Source organism: Crocuta crocuta, unplaced genomic scaffold, assembly GCF_008692635.1.
Source record: "Crocuta crocuta isolate KB4526 unplaced genomic scaffold, BGI_CrCroc_1.0 scaffold59, whole genome shotgun sequence".
In the NCBI taxonomy this organism is placed as follows: domain Eukaryota; kingdom Metazoa; phylum Chordata; class Mammalia; order Carnivora; family Hyaenidae; genus Crocuta; species Crocuta crocuta.
This window is the reverse complement of record NW_027551578.1, coordinates 2585591-2607102: the sequence shown is the minus strand read 5'-3', so window position 1 is coordinate 2607102 and position 21512 is coordinate 2585591. Positions and strand designations below refer to the sequence as shown.

The 21512-nt window shown below is 39.5% G+C and overlaps 1 protein-coding gene across 1 annotated transcript in view; it reads right to left on the bottom strand.

Annotated features, from left to right (window-relative positions):
• TSNAX (translin associated factor X) overlaps positions 1-21506 on the bottom strand; it is a 30198-nt gene extending 8692 nt beyond the window's left edge. Inside the window, exons 1-4 of the mRNA XM_077751642.1 lie at positions 21387-21506; positions 20824-20928; positions 17508-17622; positions 14664-14794 (exon numbers count right to left, since the gene is read on the bottom strand). Of these exons, the coding sequence (XP_077607768.1) occupies positions 14664-14794; positions 17508-17622; positions 20824-20928; positions 21387-21402 (367 nt within the window). The 5' untranslated portion in view covers positions 21403-21506. The remainder of the gene's footprint in view (positions 1-14663; positions 14795-17507; positions 17623-20823; positions 20929-21386) is intronic.
• Positions 21507-21512: the final 6 nt, after the last annotated feature.

Here is a 21512-nt window from a genome sequence, read left to right as displayed (position 1 = left end):
AGCCCGACACGGGGTTTGAACCTATGAACCGTGAGACCATGACCTGAGCTGAAGTCGGACGCTCAACCGACTGAGCCACCCAGGCACCCCAATGGTTAATTTTAGATGTTATTAGTATTTAAATCAGTGGGACTCCAAGTAAAGCAGATTACCCTCCATGATAGGGGTGGGCGGAGGTTGTTCATCTAGTCATCGAAGAAGGCCTTCTAAACAAAGAATTCAGTTTCCCAAAACTGCAACAGAGAAACCTTGCCTGCATTTCCAGCCTACAGATTTCAGACTCGAGACTGTATTAAAATTCCAGCCTTGCAGCCTCATCTGCAAATTTCATACTTGCTAGCCCCCACAATCACATGAACCAATTCTTTCAAACACATAAATCAATCTCTTGCTTGCACTCTCTCTCTGGCTTCTCTGAAGAATCCTGACTGTGAAAAGCTATAAGGCAGAATGCTTAAGCTGAATTCACAGAGTATGAACGTGCCTGTAACGCAAAACTTTTGTAACCTCTCCTTCATTTTCAGCTCCTCACTTATACTGAGCCCTCCCTTGCCTCAAAAGATTTTACATGCTCTTCCCTCAGCATCATAATGTGCTCTCCTTACTCTTTCACCTAATAAACTGTTACTAATCCTTTAGAGTTCCATGAAGTATCATCTTCTGAAGAAATGGACTCTGACAACCCCCATTCTAAGCCAAATCCCTATTAGATGTTCTCCTGGTACCGTGTGCCTTTCCTTTCTGGCACTAATCAAAGCTGTATTTCAATCATGTAAAACTCCTTATCTAATGTCTAGTACTATCCTGCTAGGAGGGCAACACCACAACTACCTTGTGCACAGTCCTATACCTGGCGCTTAGCCTGTCCTGCACAGACACACAAAAACCATGATTAAAAGAGGTAGATCCATTATTGAAAAACCATTTAATTATTTTAAATTATGTTTTATAATTAACAGGGAACAGTCAATTAACAGGGAAGTGCTCAGTTTGAAAAAAAAAACCCCACAAAATAAGATAGAGAATAAAAAATTAAAACATAATACACACACTATGATTACCAACAGTGAGAAACGGAAACCTGCTACTTAAAACAACATGTGGAGGGNCTCTCTCTGACCCTCCCCTGCTCACGCTGTCTCTCTCTCTCTCCTAGAAATAAAAACATTAAAAAAAAAATTAAGTAAACATTAAAAAAATTAAAATAAATAAATAAAACATCATCTGGGGACATCTAGGTAGCTCAGCTGGTTGAGCATCCAACTCTTGATTTTGGCTCAGGTTATGATCCCAGGGTCATTGAGATCGAGCCCTCCTCAGTGTGGAGCCTACTTACGATTCTCTCATTCTCTCTCTCTCTCTCTCTCACCCTCTGCCCCTCTCTCCTGCTCAGGCTCTCCCTCTCTCTCAAAAATAAATATTAAATATAATAAATATTAAAAAGTTAAAACAACATCAAAAGGAGTCTAACCACCTCAGCATTAAGCAAGGTGGCTTAAGTCATTCTAGTGATTCTAGAAAAAATACCACTATATTGCACTAGTTTGCTTACAGAGATTGGCAAGGGCAAATTGTGTCAATTCGTATCGAAGAACTTGATCCTGTTCAAGACTAAAATTCCAGGACCTTCGTCATGATGCTTAAGGATAAGTTTCCAGAGTAGATGTGGCTTTATTTAGAAGTCCTTTAAGGAGTGGTGAGACATGCAAAGGTAGAAACGGAGCTAAATTTAGTACAGAGACCATACAGGTAAAATGCCTTGCATAATCAAAATAAGTAATTTTAAGTTTCAGAGTTCAACAACGGGAGGGGGGAACAAGCAGTGAAAAAGCAAACCAGTATTTTTAAAACTATTCCTGGGGCACCTGAGTGGCTTGGTTGGTTAAGCATCCAACTTTGGCTCAGGTCATGATCTCACAGTTCATGAGTTTGAGCCCCACGTCAGGCTCTGTGCTGACAGCTCGGAGCTTGGAGCCTGCTTCAGATTCTAAGTCTCCCTTTCTCTCTAACACTCCCCTGCTCAGGCTCTGTCTCTCTCTCTCAATAATAAATAATAAACAAAAAATTAAAAAAAAAAATGATTACTGATTCTTAATGGACTTTATTTAACCAAGATGCTATCCATGGGAGACCATACAGTGAAACAACACTTTGACTGGAAAAATATATTTGGCAAAATCCATCAACTGTACAGCTGTTTTATCCACATGAACCATTTCAAACATGGAAAATGGTTCCAATGAATATATTCTTAAAATGATTTGTAATTAATAAAATCAACTAAGGACAACCAACCCCCAGGCCCGTCCCTCATTTGTACAACAGCAGTGCTAGACACAATGATCTCTATGGTACTTTTCAAATGCAGAATGGTAGGAACGAATCTTCCTGATGACATGTCAAAAAGAAAAAAATCTATTTAGTGAAACTAAATTATATGGCAACAAAACAGGAATGTCATTTGCTTCTGCAACAAAGCACTTCTGAATGACATAAAAATCAGTAGTAAGTTGTTGCTAAAATATTTACATTCTTACAAATAAATGCATACGCAACAGTGTTAAACTCACCAAATAGGGTAGACAACACGAAACTTACCATTTTACCTATTTTGAAATGTGTACTTCATTCACACTGTGGTGTAACCAACACCACCACCTATGTGAGTGGCTATGAATATAAGTACACAAACATCTCCGAGTCCCTGCGTTTTATTCTTTTGCATACATACCCAGAAGCCTCCAACAAAACTTTAAAACAATGTAAACAAAATATCAGTAGTAGCTTACTAAGTCTTGAGTGTCAGTTATACAGAAGATAATAGATCTGGTACTTTACATCCATTTTTTTAATGTTCATTATAACCTTACATGATGGTATTATCATCCCTCCTTTATCGATGAATCAAGACCCAGAAGAAATTAAGAAATTCACCCATGTTGCCAAGTAAAAAAACATTCTTACAATCCAGAAGCTCATGCCCTTCCCACTTTATCTGCCTCCTTACATTCAAGTCCATATAAAACACACTCACTTTTTCCCAAACTTTTCCCCCACATAAATCCCCAATTCAGCTATTCTCAACACTTTAACTTTATTCTCTAGGCTCTCACACTATATACTTTCATAATTCCGTGCTATTCTGTGCCTATGTTGCCTTCTCAAATCTTTTTCTCCCTGTAAAAAACATTTGAAATGTTCTGATACATCCAGTCAAGGCATTTGTTCATACCCACTACACAAAACTTAGACTTCAGCTAAATGTGTCAGCCAGCTCTGAGTTATGAACACCCATTTTTTACACCCAAGAGTTTTGAGGGAATGAATGATGCCTTCACAACTTTCTCCTCTCCCCACCCCGAAGACACCTTGAGAAGAGACTCAAATGTTTAGTAAATTCTTCAAAATAATCTCTCCCTGGTCTTCCTCCCTGGTTTTAGGAAACTGTAAGTGCTTTGACAAAACTATTTTAAAATCTGGTATTCAAATGTTCAGAATTATCTAATTTTACTTAATTTATAGTACTTTGGATTTAATTCCATTAAGAAATATCCTTGTAAGAGAAAGTTCAAACTGATATATAGGTCAGAATTCAAGGTCTTCAAGGTATCAGATTTACTTTTACTTTGGGGGTGGGGGGGAGATACAGCTCAACAGCCCTCGAAATCCACCTGTGGTGTCAATCTATATTAGTGTGGATGGCTGTCAAACATTACATTTTCAAGTGTATCTAGTCACCATCTAAGTTGTCTGTGGGAATGTGTTTGTTTAAAGTTACTTCAGGGATGAGGTGGATATTTCTGCTCCATGGTTATTAGGTTTCATGATATACCATACAGAAAGTTCAAGGACATCTGGCCCCAAACACTGAAAAGCATTTTTGGTCACATCTAGGTAAAAGGATGTTTAAACAAGTTATGTTTCAACTTGATAAAAAGGACATCCGCTATTTTCAGTGAACAATCCCCAAGGTGAAAAATTTCAACCTACTGCCATATTCCATCAAACAATGCCTTCCCCTTCTGCTTTTGCCTTGGATGAAATCCAATTAGAATTATTTACAGAATCAGTTGCCAGTAAAAGTTTGTAGGTTGCTTTTATGTAATTTGTTATTTTTCTCCATGTTCTCCTATTAGAACATATACAAGGAAACCCAATTAAAGGCTTCTGATTATTTTTATTTATTCTTACGATATTTATGCAGTGTACATCCAGTCCGAATCTCTATCAAAAACCATATATAAAGAAAGGCAAACAGACCAGGCAGAGGTTTCACTCTTAACTCACCTTTCTCTCCAGGCTTTCAGTGTTTTAAAAAATCGCCTGCCCTATGACCCAGCAACTCCACTCCTAGGTATATGGCCAAGAAACTGGAAGCACGGGTTCATAAAGGCTTGTAGACAAAAGTTTATAGCAGTATCGTTCACAATAACCAAAGAGCAGAAACCACCCAAATGTCCATCGATGGATGGATAAACAAAATGTGGTATATACGTACAAGAGAATCTTACTGAGCCTTAAAAAGGAATAAAGTTCTGATACATGCTAGGATATATATGGGTACCTTGAAAACATTACACTGTGGGTCACCTGGGTGGCTCAGTCAGTTAAGTGTCCGACTTCAGCTCAGGTCATGATCTCACAGTTTGTGGGCTCAAGCCCCGCGTCGGGCTCTGTGCTGACAGCTAGCTCAGAGCCTGGAGCTTGCTTCAGATTCTGTGTCTCCCTCTCTCTCTGACCCTCCCCTGCTCACGCTGTCTCTCTCTCTCAGAAATAAACAAAACATTAAAAAAAAAAAAAAAGAAAACATCATGCTGTGACAAAAGCCAGACACAAAGACCACATACTGTATGATTCTATTTATGCAATATCCAGAATAGGCAAATCCATGTCAAATAGTGGCTGCCTAGGCTTGGCTGGGGGAAAGCAAGATGGGCAGTGACTGCTAATGAGTAGGGCATGTCCTTACTACAGGGTGATGAAAACATTCTGGAATCAGACAGTGGTGAAAGCAACACAACCCTGTGGTTACAGTAAAAACCAATTAATTACAGGGGCCTGGGTGGCTCAGTCGGTTAAGCGTCTGACTTCAGCTCCTCATGATCTCACGGTTTGTGGGTTTGGGCCCCACACTGGGCTCTGTGCTGACAGCTCAGAGCCTGAAGCCTGCTTCAGATTCTGTGTCTCCTTCTCTCTCTGCCCTTCCCCTGCTCACACTCTGTATCTCTCTCCTTCAAAAGTAAATAAACGTTAAAAATTTGTTTTTAAAAATGAACTACACAATTTAAAGGGGTTAATTTTATGGTGTATAAATTGTATCTCAGTTTTTAAAAATTACATTTGTTAACTATTTTTCTAATTCTTTTAATGTTTATTCATTTTTTTAAAAGTGATCCCTTTTAAAACCTTTTTCTTTTAATGCTTGTTTATTTTGAGAGAGAGAGAGGGGCAGAGAGAGACAGAGACACAGAATCTGAAGCAGGCTCCAGGCTCTGAGCTGTCAGCACAGAGCTGGACGTGGGGCTCGCACTCACGAACCGTGAGATCTGGACCAGAGCCGAAGTCGGACACTTAACCGACTCAGCTACCCAGGCGCCCCATGTTTTTGAGAGAGAGAGAAAGAGACAGACAACAGACAGACAGAGCATGAGCAGGGGAGGGGCAGAGAGAGGGAGACACAGAATCCAAAGCAGGTTCCAGACTGTCAGCACAGAACCCACAAACCATGAGATCACGACCCAAGCCAAAGTCAGACGCTTAACTGACTGAGCCACCCAGGTGCCCCTATTGCTATTTTAAGAATATCACCAGATTTTTTTTTTCAAAAGGTAGCTTTATGAGGTCCCGGAAATGTTAAAGTAAAATCAGATGTAGGCTCGATTCACATGCCACTTGGCTAAAAAATCTACCCTCAAATACATAAATTAAACACCGAAAATATATCCATAAGCCATAGCGTTGTACAGTATATCCAATTATACTACCAATAATAAAATGTAAACACAAGTTCACTAATTTGGATTTTGTCTAAATGGACATTGTCTATTTCAGCAGGGCTTATACTTCAGCACTGAAGGGTATGTGTCCAGAAAATAAATATTACTGAGTTTTTAATCCAAAATGAAGATAAATTTAATTTAGCACACTATTACAGATTAATCCTGCTAAATTCCAGAAGGGAAGAGAACAAACATTTGTTAACGGTGATGTGCCAAACAAAGTAAGAAATGCCTCCCATACACATATTTCATTTAGTTTTCAAAACAACCCATGGGGCAGCTACTGGTTCCCCATAACAGGTGAGAGAGCTGAAATCCAAACAGGCTCTATACTGTGCTCCAAGGTTACAGATCTAAGGAATGTCAGAGCAAACACGTAAGCCCAAGCCTGTCTGATAGCAAAGGCTCTCTTTCCACTTCACCTCCAGAGTTGATTCTATCTGTTCAGAAAGCAAACCCAAATTAGTAGAAAAGTTAATAGTAATCTGGGGATCTTCTAAATCCCTCCAAGATGACTCTGCTAAGACCAGAGGATCCCCTTCTCTTCCTACCTCACCTACTTGTGATAGCAATCCCTTACACACCTGCTGTCACCATTTTCAACACCCTCGTCCCTTGCAGTAATATTCCAACTCTTATGCTCTTACCAGGAATATAAGTTGTTACATAAATCAATATAAGCCCCAAATTTCAAATACATTCTTTTATTATCCTACTACGCTAACCTCTATTTATTATAAAACTGCTTGCCAAGTGCTATAAGATACAGCATAAGTTACTTACCAAATTATTCTGAGAACTCTCAAATTATTTCTTGGTTTTAGATGCTGATGGAAACATCTTTCTTTCCATCTGTCTTTCTCTAGCTAAATGAAGCCATGGTCAGAGGCATGATTTGATACTGGGAACATCATCAAACTCTTCCCATGACTGCCTCCATTAAAATGACAGTCATTCGGTGACCGGGGATCCTGCCTGTGTGGGGATTCACACAGGCCTGCCTCCATCTCAGCTTCCAACTCTCTCCATACTCATCCAATCTCCGTTCCTCTCTCATCATCCTCTCTCTAACCACTGGGATATAAATACAGGGAATGCAACAAAAGAAAGGTTGGGATGTGACCAGGACAGATCCCCTTCCCCCAGACCTCTCCCCTATGTGCAGAGACAGCTGCTGCCCTCACCATCATGGGGTAGGTTTCAAATAAAGCAAAGCTCTGCTGAACCGACCTCAGAGGCTACTACACAACCAGAGGAAATGCACTTTGCATGAAACACCTGTTTATATCCCTGGTTCCTGACAAACTTCCCAAATGCTATCTGCTTGTCCCCTTAGCACAGTTCTTTGGAGGTTCGCAGAAGGGGGCCACAACTCAGCTGCACAACACAAATCCCCACGGCTACACGTCTGGACTTAAAGCAGCTCTCCTGTCTCCCCATCTCCAAAGTAACATAATTTTGCAGCCTGTCCCCTAGCTGCACTGCACAAAACCAGAAAGTATGTTGTGGTATAAAGAGATGTCCTTCCTGAAACTCTACCTCTGGATTTACTTTAAGAAATAACTGGGGGGCCTGGGTGGCTCAGTTGGTTAAGCATCCAACTTTGGCTCAGGTCATGATCTCACAGTTCGAGCCTTGCATTGGGATCTACGCTGACAGCTCTGAGCCTGGAGCCTGCTTTGAATTCTGTGTCTCCCCCTCTTCTCTACTCCTCCCCTGCATGCACGCTGTCTCTCTCTCCCTCTCTCTCTCATTCAAAAATAAACACACAAAAAAATTAAAGTCAATAGGTAAATTAAATCCATATGGTAAGCAACCAATCTTATCTTGTATCTTAAAGTAATATCTTGGGCAAGCCGCTTAAACCCTGTGAGACTCAATTTCCCCACTTACTTAGCAGTAAATATAGTATCTGTAACTTAGGAATACTGCAAGGATCACAAAGAACAATGGCTTAAAAAAAGCCTCTGACATAAAACATCCACTTAACACATCATTCACATTCCTGAATAAGAGAAGTAAAATATTAGTTAGGGTCTGAACTTAAAGTTATGTGCACCAAAATGTCTCAAAATTAAATAACCGTTTTCATTACTATCAGAGTGGTATAAACTAAACCATTTTTTTTAAAGATGGCGAACATTTTCCCCCAACCATTAATTTCTCAACAGGAGGAAAACAGAAAACAAAAACATGACAGAGCCCAACATTTTTTTAAGTGACTTATTTCAAGCAACTAATTATTTGTTCATTTGTTCAACCATCCCTTGGGACAATCTGTAATCTACTCTGATAAGAAATGTGTAGAAAACAGACCTAACTTTTTGTTGTTGTTCAATTATTAGGAGGATACTCGATGTTTGAGCTCACACAAGTATCCCTCAGGGAAATGCTCTGCATGCCATTAGCACTATTCTTAATGAGGAAAAGCACAGAACTCCTTTAGTTCGATGCCAGAATTGTTTTATCTTCGAGTCAAAAGAACAACTATTTGGAGTAACACCAAAACAAGCATTTAACAATTACAAGCAGCAAGCTATTCAGAAGCATCATATTGTTAATGCTACTCTAATTATAAATAACCTTATTTTATCAAATAAAATATCTGTCAGTAAAAATTTAAGTCCCAGATACCTCTTTATTGAACTGTTTTATTCCTTAACTTTAAGGGGGGAAAAAACCCAAAACTTTGTTTCTACATAAAGAACCTCATTTTATGGACTTACTATAGAAAACTGAGATATAGGGAACCCTTAAAATTTTAATCCCTGAGTAGGTAATCTTCCAAACTGACAAAGGGGCCCCTGAATCAGTTGAACATCTGACTTTGGCTCAGGTCACGATCTCACGGTTTTTGAGTTCTAGCCCCACATAGGGTTCTCTGCCATGAGCCCAGAGCTCACTTCAGATCCTCTGTCCCCCTCTCACTCTGCATCTCCCCTGCTTGTCCTCTCTCTCAAAAAAAAAAAAAAGAAAAAAAAAAATGAACATTAAAAAAAATTTTTTTTTAAACAAAGAAGAAACAGGGGCCTAAAATGAAATATGGTGCTTAAAATGGCCCTCAGTGATACACTGAAGTGGGAAAACCTAAAGATTGCTCCCATTTTATTAATGCCCTACCTAAATTCTTTCCAAGAGTGCAGTGCTTCCTTCCTGACTTAAGAAACACTCTACTGACTCAATGAAATGTCCCTTTTGCCTTTTTTGTGCATTTCTTTGTTTTGCTCTATGAGCCAAGTGCAACTTTCTAGGTTTCTTTTCAAATCACTATTCACATGATCCTCACTCTTATTTAAAGTGTTTCCTTACACTTTACTCAGGGATGGATGAAGAACATACCAAATAGATTACGGGGTCAAATCAAGCAGATATACAAGGTCCCACCAAAACTTCAAGTTGCCTGGATTAGTAGAGCTTAACCTTGCTAATATGAAATTGAGAAATTTAATCTAAATACATCATCACGGGGCGCCTGGGTGGCTCAGTCAGTTAAGTGTCCAACTTCGGCTCAGGTCATGATCTCATGGTTTGTGGGTTCGAGCCCCGTGGTGGGCTCTGTGTTTACAGCTAGCTCAGAGCCTAGTGCCTGCTTCAAATTCTATGTCTCCCTCTTTCTCAGACCTTCCCCTGCCCACGCTGTCTCTCTCTCAGAAATGAAACACTTAAAATAAATAAATAATTTAAATAAATAAATAAATACATCATCACATGACAATGCACCAACACTATGAGGAAAATATACGAGTTTTTACAGAAGTATAAAAGTTTTAAGCATGGACTGAAATCAAAGTGAAGACCAGGATAGTCAGCTTTTATTATATGTATTACATTCCCATGAATTTTTACGAGATAGGCTTACTGTGTGATGTGACAGAAAAATGATCAAGCTTATGGAAGTTACTCAAACTCTTGCCTTTAGTTACCCAAGTCAACAGGATGTTTAGAAGCTGCAGAATGTGATTTGTTTACTTTGATGCAGTAAGACATTAGACCATACTGCTTCTTCAGATCAAAGACTTTCTAGAAACAGAGAGATCCAACGTGCTCCCCACTACCAACTCCACACCTGGTACAGTCCTTGAGATGATACACGCGTACCTATGTATACGTAGCAGGGCCACTGTGACCGAGACCTGCCTGCCATGGACCTGTCTCCAGTGTGGTCAAAGCTACTCCTCCAGCTCTGGGGGAGGAAACAAAAGCACTAAGTCACTGAGACTCTCATGGCGGGACAATAGTCACGTATCAACAAATGATAAATAGCAGCACTCTGGATCTATATCCATGAAAAGACCTACAACATACTGGTGGCCTGGAAATGCCACTTTTGGATTCCAGTCAACCCTGAGAACTGACAAAGGTCAATATGCTGGATGTGTAAGCTTACCTCCTCCCCAAACCACTTCCAATGGAAGAGGCAGATACAAACTTCAGGCAGATACAAACAGAACAAGGCAAACGTTACCACAAACATCATCTGCCAGGCCTAACAACTAGAAATGTCAGGGTGCCCAAGAGAAACCTCATCAAAGGGATTCTGACAAGGAACATCGTTAATATGAATGGTTTTTATATGCTGTTTTTACTAAACACGGCACATATTTTCANCATGGGGCTCAAACTCACAACCCTGAGATCAAGAGTCACACACTCTTCTGACTTATGCCAGCCAGGTGCCCCTGCCCTGAAGAGATTGTTGATGTGATCTCCCAATACAANTAAAAAAAAAAAAAAAAAAAAAGTTGTAATTTATATAAACTGCATAAATCTTAAATATAAACCTTAAATGCTTAACTTAACGATTTTTTACATGTGTACAAACTATGTAACAGCACCCAGCTAAAAACAGGAAACATTTCTATTACTCCAAAAGGTTCCCTCATGCCTCTAGTCAAAAACACCTGCCCTAGCCTCCACCCCTAGATAACCATTACCCTGCCTTCTAACTCCCTACATTTATTTTGCCATTTTTTGAACTTCACATAAGTGGAATTATACAGTAGATACTCTTTTGTGTCTGCTTATTTTACCTAGCAGAACGTATGTGAGATTCATACTTCCTGGTATGCATGTTTATCGTTTTTTATTGCTACATAGTATTTACATCGTACAAATACATCATCATATATTTATCGACTCTTCTATTGATGGATGTCTGGGTCATTTTTCAGTTTTAGAATATTATGACTGTTACAAGCTTTCTGGCCTTTGCCTTTTGGTGACATAAGCCTCACTTTTATTGGGTACATACCCAAAAGGGATCATACAGTAGGAGCATGTTTTCAGCTGGATACTGTCAAAGTTTTTTAAAGTGGTATTGTCAGTCTTAGTGCATCTGGGTGGTTCAGTCAGTTGAACACCCTACTCTTGATTTCAGCTTAGGTCATGATCCCAGGGTGATGGGATCAAGCCTACTTGGGATTCTCTCTCTCTCCTCTCTCTCACCCTTTGTCCCTCTCCCCTGCTCCTGCTCTCTCTCTAATAATAATAATAAAGTGGTATCATCAGGGGCCCTTGGGTGGCTCAGTCAGTTAAGCATCCAACTCTTGACTTTGGCTCGGCTCATGATCGTACAATTCGTGAGTTTGAGCCCTGCATCAGGCTCTGCACTGACAGCGCATACCCTGCTTGGGATTCTATCTCCCATCTCCCGTTCTCTCTGCCCCTCCTCCACCTGCTCTTTTGCTCTTTCAAAATAAATAAAAATAAATTTTAAAAAGGGAATCATAAGGGGCGCCTGGGTGGCTTAGTCGGTTAAGCGTCCGGCTTTCACTTAGGTCATGATCTCACGGTTTGTGGGTTCGAGCCCTACGTCGGGCTCTGTGCCGACTGCCAGCTCAGAGCCTGGAGCCTGTTTCAGTCTGTGACTCCCTCTCTCTCTGGCCCTCCCCTGCTCATGCTCTCTCTCTCTCTCTCTCTCCTAGAAATAAATAAAAATAAAAAAAATTTAAAAAAAAGGGAATCATCAGTCATTATAATAATCATGCCAGTGAGTAAATGGTATTACATTTAACTTTACTTTGCATCATTCTAGGGAATAATGCTCAGCACCTTTTCATACACTTCTTAGCCACTTAGCCATATGAATATTCACTTTTATGAGGCCCCGGTTCAAGTTTTTGTGTCCATTTTTTAAAACAGGAATCTCAACACCTAACATTGACTCCAACTCATGACCCAGAGATTAAGAATCTCCACCAACTAGCCAGCCAGGAGCCCGTCCATTTTTAAAATTGCTTGTTTTCTTGTTGATTTGCAGGGATTCTGTATATGCATCTTTTATCCAAGGCATGTATGTAAATGTCTTCTCTCAGACTTCAGCTTGCCTTTTCACTTAAAAAAAAAAAAAGATAAATCAGAAGATAAGACTTCTGATAAATGTCTTAATTTTGATGAAATTCAATTGATACATTTTTCCTTCAGCAGTTAATGCGTGTGTCATATTTTTCAGTTGTTAATTCTGAGAGAGAGTATGAGCATGGTGTTGGGGGGCAAAGACAGGGAGGGAGGGAGAGAATCCGAAGGAGGCTCTGCCTGGTCAGTGTAGAACCCCACACAGGGCTTGACACAGGCTCAATTCATGAACTGTGAGATCATGACCTGAGCCAAGACCAAGACCAGATGCTCAATGGGCTGAGCCACCATGGTGCCCCAAGTTTTTAAGTTTATTTATTTATTTAGAGAAAGAGACAGAGCATGCACATACCCATGGGCAAGTAGGGGAGGGGCAGAAAGGGGGAGAGAGAATTCCAAGCAGGCTTTGCAATGTTAGCACGGAGCCCGGTATGGGGCTGTGAGATCATGACCCAAGCCAAAACCAAGAGTTGGACGCTCAACCAGTGACTGAGCCTCCCAGGCGCCCCAATGCTTGTGTCATTTTTAAACATCTTTTCTGCTATAAGATAATGAACATATTATCATGCTTTCCTCACGAGGCTTGTTTCAGCTTTTGCTTTACCCATTTCACCGATACTCAGATCTTCTCTCCCAGCCCTGCCGATCTGTCATAGTCAAGGTCATGCCACATGACAGCAGAGATGGAGTTCATTAAACCTTTTTCATTATGTGCACTATTACTTAAAAAAAATAAATCTGATAGTAAGTAAGTAACAATGATAGAAAAGACTCTAATGAGTCTTCATACAACTGTTTGAATTATCACTTCAGTTTCTAGTAACACACCCCAGCTTTAACTGAGGTGAGCAGGTACTTTCTTTCATTGGTATCAAAAGACATTTCAAGTGATTGCCAGAGGTGGGAGATGGGCAAAATGGGTGAAGGGACTCAAAATGTACAAACTTCTAAAGTCCTAGGGATGTAATGCACAGCATGGCAACTATAGTTAATAATACCATATTGCATACTTTCAACGTGCTAAGAAAATAGATCCTGAAAGTTCATAAGAAAAAATTATAACTGTATAGTGATGGATGTTAACTAGACTTATTTTAGTGATCATTTCACAATACGTACAATGTATACCTAAAACTAATATAATGTTATATGTCAGTTATACCTCAATTAAAAATACGCATACACTAACAGGTAACCCTTGAACAACATTGGTTTCAACTGCAATAGTCCATATATACGTGGATTTCTCAATAAATGTAGTACAGAACTATAAATGCATTTCCCTGTATTTTTAAAAATATCTTCTTTTCTCTTTATTGTAAGAATACAGTAAATACATATAACATACAAAATGCATGTTAATAAACTGTTTACATTATCAGTATGACTTCCAGTCAATGGCTGGCTACTGGCAGTTAAGTCTGGGGAGTGTCAAAAGTTTCATGCAGATTTCTGGCTTTGCAAGAGGTCAGCATCCCCAATCACAGCACTGCTCAAAGGTCAACTGTACATATAATCACTGGGTAACAACAACCAAAGACATTTGAACATATTACAGATTGCCATTTCTGAAAACAAGTGAAATTATAAATGTTCACACTACAATTAGATCTATACTGACCAGGTACCACATAAACTCATTTCTCATGATGAAATGCCTTGAGTTCAGTGGAATCTGCTATTTGATAGAACATATAATTTCACATACTTGTGTAAATATGAATCAACTTTTGTCTTCTTTAATTATATAGTACCTCTCCCGTCAGTGAACTCACATTAAAAAAAGGATGAAGAGAAAAGAACCAAGCACGTTAACTATTTATGCAGTTGATGTGTGTATATTTGAAGCAATTTGTGTTTATATAAAACCCAGTACTCTCTTAAAATTCCACTATGGAGTCACACTGTGAGATGTCTGGGTCCATCTGGCTAGGTGATACCTTCCCTTTTATGAGCCCACTAAAACTGAAACTTAGAGCCACCAGTAAGATATGCCCGTAGTAGGAAATGAGATGTGCCCTGTCTGAATACACCCTCTACACTCAAGAATAAATAAAGTTTACTCTGTCAGGTCTTTTTCCAACTACTTCATTAAAATCTATCAATGACTATTCTACAGTTAGAAAAACAAAGCCAATTTAACATTTTTAAATTATCTTTACATCATTATTCAGCAGTCCCAATTTTTAAGGCTAATAATAATATTTCACCAAGTGTCAATTAAAATTAATGCAACCCACACATAAATCATGTAACACACTAGTTTTAATAAAAAAAAAAAAGTTACCACTGAAGTGAACCTGGACTTACCTGTGGTAATGGCTCTATGGAACTGATGCATGTCTTCTCCTGAGAGCTCCTGGGCTACCTGCAAGATCTTTTGTCTAACACCATCCAATTTCATTTCTGATTCTGTCAAAATCTCTTCCATATCAGGAGCACTACAATCAATATATCAGCCAGATGCATTGTTAGTGAAAAACTGAAATTCTCTAAATATCAATAAACATAGGACTGAATTAATATTCTATCTGGATGCTTCTAACTCAAAACCACAGTTTTATTTTATTACATTTATTAAAAATATGTAAAATCAAGGGCATCTGGGTGGCTCAGTTGGTTAAGTGTCCAACTTCAGCTCAGGTATCTCACAGCTTGTGGGGTTTGTTCCATGTTGGGCTCTGTGCGGACAGTACAGAGCCTGGATCCTGCTTCAGATTCTATGTCTCCTTCTCTCTCTGACCCTCTCCTGTTCATGCTTTCTCTCTCTCTCTCAAAAATAAACATTAAAAAAATATGTAAAATCAATTTAAGAAACAAAACAGATGAACATATAGAAAGTGGGGGGGGGGGGGGAAATAAACCACAAGAGTCTCTTAATGAAAGAGAACAAACTATGGGTTGACAGAGGGAGGTGGGTGGAGGATGGGCTAAACAGGTGGTAGGTACTAAGGAGGGCACTTGTTGTGATGAGCACTGGCTGTTTATGTAAGTGATCAATCACTGAATTCTACTCCTGAAACCAATATTGCACTGTTAACTAAAATTTGAATTTAAAAAAAGGAAAAAGATTTTTTTTTAAAATCAAATCAAAATATATAAAACTTAAAAAAAGGAAAATTGGGGTGTCTGGCTGGCTCAGTCAGTACAGCACACGACTCTTGATCATCATGAGTTCAAGCCCCACATTAGGCACAGAGCTTTAAAAAACAAAAGTGCATAAAATATGAAATCTGCTCAGTAACAGTAGCTTTCTTTGGTACTGTGACTGACTTCTTTCATTCAGTATCTTTACTTTTCTACAATTTATTCTAAAGATTACTATTTTCTAAGTTCACTATAATAAGAATTTATTGGTAAAGAAACACTTACAAAATAACTTTACATAATAACATGGCTTTTTCTAAAATGTTAAGATCCCCTGCCACAGTTCTATTATTTCTTTAAACTGATGAATATTGATGTCAATTGTTTTTAAATTCTAATTTGTATTGAAAAACTATTCATAATTAATCAAAACAGTGTTGTTTCTTTCCATAAGCTCAAGTTCAAAAATAGTTTATATTCCTTCCATAATATAAGCTGAGAGCTTGTTAAAAAAAAAAAGCAAAAAGTTTACAGTCAGACTAAGATAAAGAAAAGGTTAACAGTGTCACATTCCAATAAATCTACATATGGCAAATTCACATCCACTTAATATAATAAACTATTAGTTATCTTAAAAGTTGCAAATGAGTGAATAGAAAACTTCAGTAATATTTTCAATAATAAAAAATGGCAAATTATATTTGGACTTCTTTAAATACTTTATAAGATATATAGTATAAATCCTTCTAGGGGCATTTGTAACACTCTCTCCCCCTACGTTGGGGGTAGAGGGCACTTTCCTGTTTTGTTTTGTTAAATTTTTTCTAATGTCTTATTTTATTTTGGGGAGAAAGAAAGACAGAGCGTGAGCAGAGGAGGCGCAGAGAGAGAGGGAGACACAGAATCCAAAGCAGGCTCCAGGCTCTGAGCTGTCAGCAGAGCCCGATGTCGGCACAGGCAGAGCCTGATAAGGGGCCTGAACGCATGGATGCTAAACTGACTGAGCCACTCAGGTGCCCCATGGTGGGCACTTTCTAACCTCATGTAAAACAGAAAAGCAAAGAAAGGTGACTAAATGAAAAAGGAAGCAAACAAGGATGAAAGATAAAGATACCCAGCTGCATTCATAAGAAATTCCTAAAAATTTAAAATTCGTTTTCCTCCTCTGCTTAGGGCTAATTTAAGCAGTTTTCTTTTACATACACACAACCAAGGAATCTAGGATATATACAGAGCCTACATAGAAAAATAAAAATAACGAAATCCTACAGATAGGAATTTCAAAGAAAAGATGTCTCAGAGCTGCAGGAAAAGGAACTTTCAAAAAATTAAGTAGTCAGTAGTATTATATGCTGCAAAAGCGTAAAATTAGAGTATGCACTAGATTTAACAATATCAAGGTACAAGGGCAATTTCAACAGTTGTAAGGCAGAAAAGCAGATTGCAAGGAGTTGGAAAATGAATGGGAAGATAAATTAAAGCAGATTTCCACATTTATCTATATTGAAATTTTGCATATAACACCTAAGTAAAGCTTTAACGTAATAAGCTCTAGTCAACCACTAGAAATTTAGTATTTTTACAAACAGTAGCTATACCACTGAGCACTGTTAACAACAGAAAATTCCTAGTTGCTCTGAAAATAAGAACTTTCCCTTCTTGGGGAGCCTGGGTGGCTTAGTCAGCTAAGTGTCCAACTTTGAGTCACATCATGATCTCAGGGTTCATGGGTTCGAGCCCCACATCGATCTCTGTACTGACAGTGCGGAGCCTACCTGGTATTCTCTCTCTCCCTCTCTCTGCTCCTCCTCCACTGACACTCACTCCCTCTCTCAAAAATAATAAACAGACATTAAAAAATAAAACCTTTCTCTTCCTATTCTGATTAAAATACTTATTCTTAAAATCTTCTTGCTGCTAACATCCTCCAATCCCCGTATTCATAGAATAAATCACAGAATCTTCTAACAGCTAGCTATCCACTGAAGTATAAAGCATTACAAAGTATATATACAACACATATCCAAGTGTAAGCAACTGTAACAAATTTTAGAGATATTTACCCACCTTGTAATTCTATGAAGGAGAAAAATTGTCCTTTTACTTTCCACAGTTATATCCCGACTGAGTTTCACAAGTCTCTCATATTTGTCGTGTCTTGCATCAAGTTCCTGCTGAAATGCTAAGAACACAGTATTACAACCATAAGCATGCATAATCTATACTTTGAGCCTATCAAACATTGTTATTAGGCATAATAAAGCAACTATTATTTACTCTATAAAAATGAGGAGCATGTCATCTCATTTACTTTTGAAGTACCTGGAAATCACAGACTGCTAGTAACCAAAATATTCTTTTTTGAACACACATATGCTTTCACTGGGTTTCGCCAGTCACGGTCTCACAATAGGAAGTATATACCATAAAAAAAATACCTCATCTAGTAAACATGAGGTTGTTATCACAGAACCATCACACAAGACTTTAAAAAATTACTTCCAACTGCTTAAGTTACATAACCTTTTTAATCACTTTTTTTTAACCACATGCGATATTACCTCTTCCTCAAAAAAATTGAATTTCTTTAATTAAAAAATTAAAGTTTATAACTTTTAATGACATCAACATGAAATTTCTGAATTTCCAAACCCTAGTCACTGAAATATCTAATAACCACTTAACTCCTAATAAGCACTTTATTCCAGAAGCATTGTTACCCCAAAGACCCAGCAAACTGCCTGCCCTATAGGGAGCACCCAGATGTACTTTGCATAAATTAAAAAAAACCCAGAACTTGAATAAACTATTAACCAAATAACAGGTTGACAAGGACCGAAGACATCTGTCCTTTTATTACTGAGATAATAATTAAGCTCGGATTTTGCCTAATATTTCAAGACAATCAAAAGTTTTTACTTATCGTAAATATTAATGATCCCTGTGAACTAAATACTACAAATACAAAGTTAAATAAGACAATTCCTACCCTCAAGCTCAGTCCAGCATAAGACAAAGATGTAAACAAATAAGTAAAATACTCAATACATCTCTGTAAGGGTTTAGGAAAGCAGGATCCGCATTCTTCTTATTCACTCCTAACACATTCTAGAACATGGTAGATGCTCAACCAATATTTCATGACTAAATGGATGAAGAGATAATGAGTAAATGCAATGCCGGTCAAGAAATTTGCTTGAGAGAAAAATCATAGAGGCTTCAAAGGAAGAAGCTACTTGAGCAGGGTCTTGAAGAAAACCATAGTTCACTGGGTGGACAATGGGGGAATCCAATGAGAAGCAGCTCCAAGCTTAAAGAATGTGTGAAAAGGCAGACAGAAACATACAAAAGCAACATGTGCTTGGAAATAAGTAGCTCTGTATGGGAGACATCAGAGTGTATCAGGATGGGGAACAGTTGGCCCAGTGCAGTTTTTCCACTCTGTATACGTATAGTTGTATCAGCACACTCTCCACTCAATCACAAGTGGTCTTATACCGCTGAAGCTCGCTGTGGGTGCTCTGGTGGTTTTGAAACATGCCCGCACATTAAGGAGGGAACCTGTTGGGATGAGCACCAGGTGTTCAATATGAGTGATGAATCACTGGGGTCTACTCCCAAAGCCAAGACAGTGTATTTTTTGAGAATAAAAACAAAGAAATAAATAATTTTTTTGAAAAAAAGATGTGGTGTGCACACACACATACACACACACTCTCTCTCTCTCAGTGGAATACTACTCAGTGATGAAAAGTAATGAAACCTTGCCATTTGCAACAATGTGGATAGAACTGGAGAGTATCATGCTAAGCAAAATAAGTCAGAGAAGGACAGATATCATATGATTTCACTCATGTAGAATTTGAGAAACTTAACAGATGAACATGGGGAAGGGGAGGAAAAATAAGATAAAAACAGAAAGGGAGGCAAACCATAAGAGACTCTTCATTACAAAGAACAAACTGAGGGGTTGATGGCGGGGACAGTGGGTTAAATGGGTGACAGGCATTAATAATGAAGGGCACTTTTGGGGACGAGCATTGGGTGTCATATTAAGAGATGAATTATTGGGTTTGACTCCTAAAGCTAAGGAGTCAAACCCAACGTAACACTGTACGTTAACTAACTTGAGAATGAATGAATCAATGAATAAAATAAACTATGCCCACAAATTATTTGAGACTCCCTTCAAGAGGTGGAAACAAATTCCCTTCCCTTAAATATGAAGCAGTTTTTAAACTGCCTCATTTCTAAGAGAAGGTAGAAAAAGTGACCGTGTTATTATGTCTGAGATCAGGGCACAAGGACACTGTAGCTTCCTCCTTGTTCTGACTGGGGGAAGCTAGATGCAATAACATCAGGACACTCAAGGGGCACCATGGAGGAGACCATGGAGGGAGTGAGAGCGGTTGGCAGAAAGCCTAACTTGTGAATTGCTTTGGCTCCTTCAGTCCCAATCCAGCCTTCAGATGACTGCAAGTTAGAATCCGGGGCTCAGGTCCTTTCAGGTTCCTGAACAACAAAACCTGTAAGGTATAGGACGGTGGGTGGAAGATACCAGGAGGGAGAATTTTGTTTTAGGGTTTGTTTTGAAACGAAGAGCAACTTCGTTAAAAAGAAGACTGAAAAAACACTTAACATACGCATTAACACTATATACGCCAACAGTATATACAATAACACGTACATATGTGATTTCCTCATAGAGGAGTTTCCACTCTGTACAAAATGTTAAGAGTCAAAACAAAAACGTAGTCCCTGTCTTCAAAAGTCAGCTGAGGATGGGGCGCCTGGGTGGCTTAGTCGGTTAAGTGTCCGACTTTCGCTTAGGTCATAATCTCGCGGTTCGTGGGTTCGAGCCCCGCGTCGGGCTCTGTGCTGACTGCCAGCTCAGAGCCTGGAGCCTGTTTCAGTCTGTGACTCCCTCTCTCTCTGACCCTCCCCTGCTCACGCTCTCTCTCTCTCCTAGAAATAAATAAAAATATTCAAAAAAAAAGTCAGCTGAGGAAACAAAACCATCACATGCCTAGAAGTTCATTAACTATAATGTGTATATACAGACAGCTGACATTTATTTACATATCAAGCACACAATAATTTTTAGTTATATGGCGTGACTGGTGTTAACTGTTTATCCGTAGAACTGTAATAACTGTAATGGAAAAAACAAAAAGTCAAGACTTCGGTAATCGCGACTTTTAATGGCAGACCTAGCACCACAGCCAACCTCCAGGAAATGTAAGATTCGCACACGCACATTTTTAATTATGACGGGCCGTTTGTGTGTGTGTGCGCGCGCTCGCGCGCACAGCACGTCTAACCGTCCTTGTTACAACCTCTTTAGTTCTCTTCCCTTCGCCAACTTCCATCACCGAGAACTTACATTTGAAGGCCAACATCACAGGTGAAGATGAATTAACATCCTTCCCTTCTCTCCTCTGGTTATGTGGGAAATTGTCATGCTTCCTTTTCCTGAACCCTCCTGATCCTTATGTAGAGAAGGAGAAAAAAGTTGGACAGGGCTCTTCCACCAACGAGACTGGACAAAACGTAACGTCAGCTAACCCCTTCCTTCCTCTTAAACCGGCGTCCACGGGGCTCTCGCCTTACAGGCGTTCCCAGCGGACTCGCAGAAACGCAGCCCAGCCTCTTCTCCCCGAACCTCAAGCTCCCCTCGCTCAGGCCTCCACCAATGGCTTCCCTGATCTGGCACAAGATGGAGCGACTACCGAACTAAGATTAACAATGACAGCTCGAGGGTTTAAGTAAAAAGAGAGGTGTCGATAGGACCGATGTGGCCGGGAAATCACCGGGGCCGCCGCCTCCCCGAGCCTGCAAGGGGCGAGGGCATCCCTCAAGGGGTGAAGAGAAGCGGAAAATCCGACAAACACGACGGAGATCCTCCCCCTTTGAATAAATAACGCCCAGTGCCGCCGAAGACGCCACCTTCTTTGCTGCTCATGTCGTCGCGGCCTACGGCGAGACGAGCGGGAACTGAGGGCCCGGGAGCCGGCGGAGTGCGCAAGGTGCCGGCCGGAGAGCCTGCCGAGGAGCCCTTTGCAGCCGGCCGAC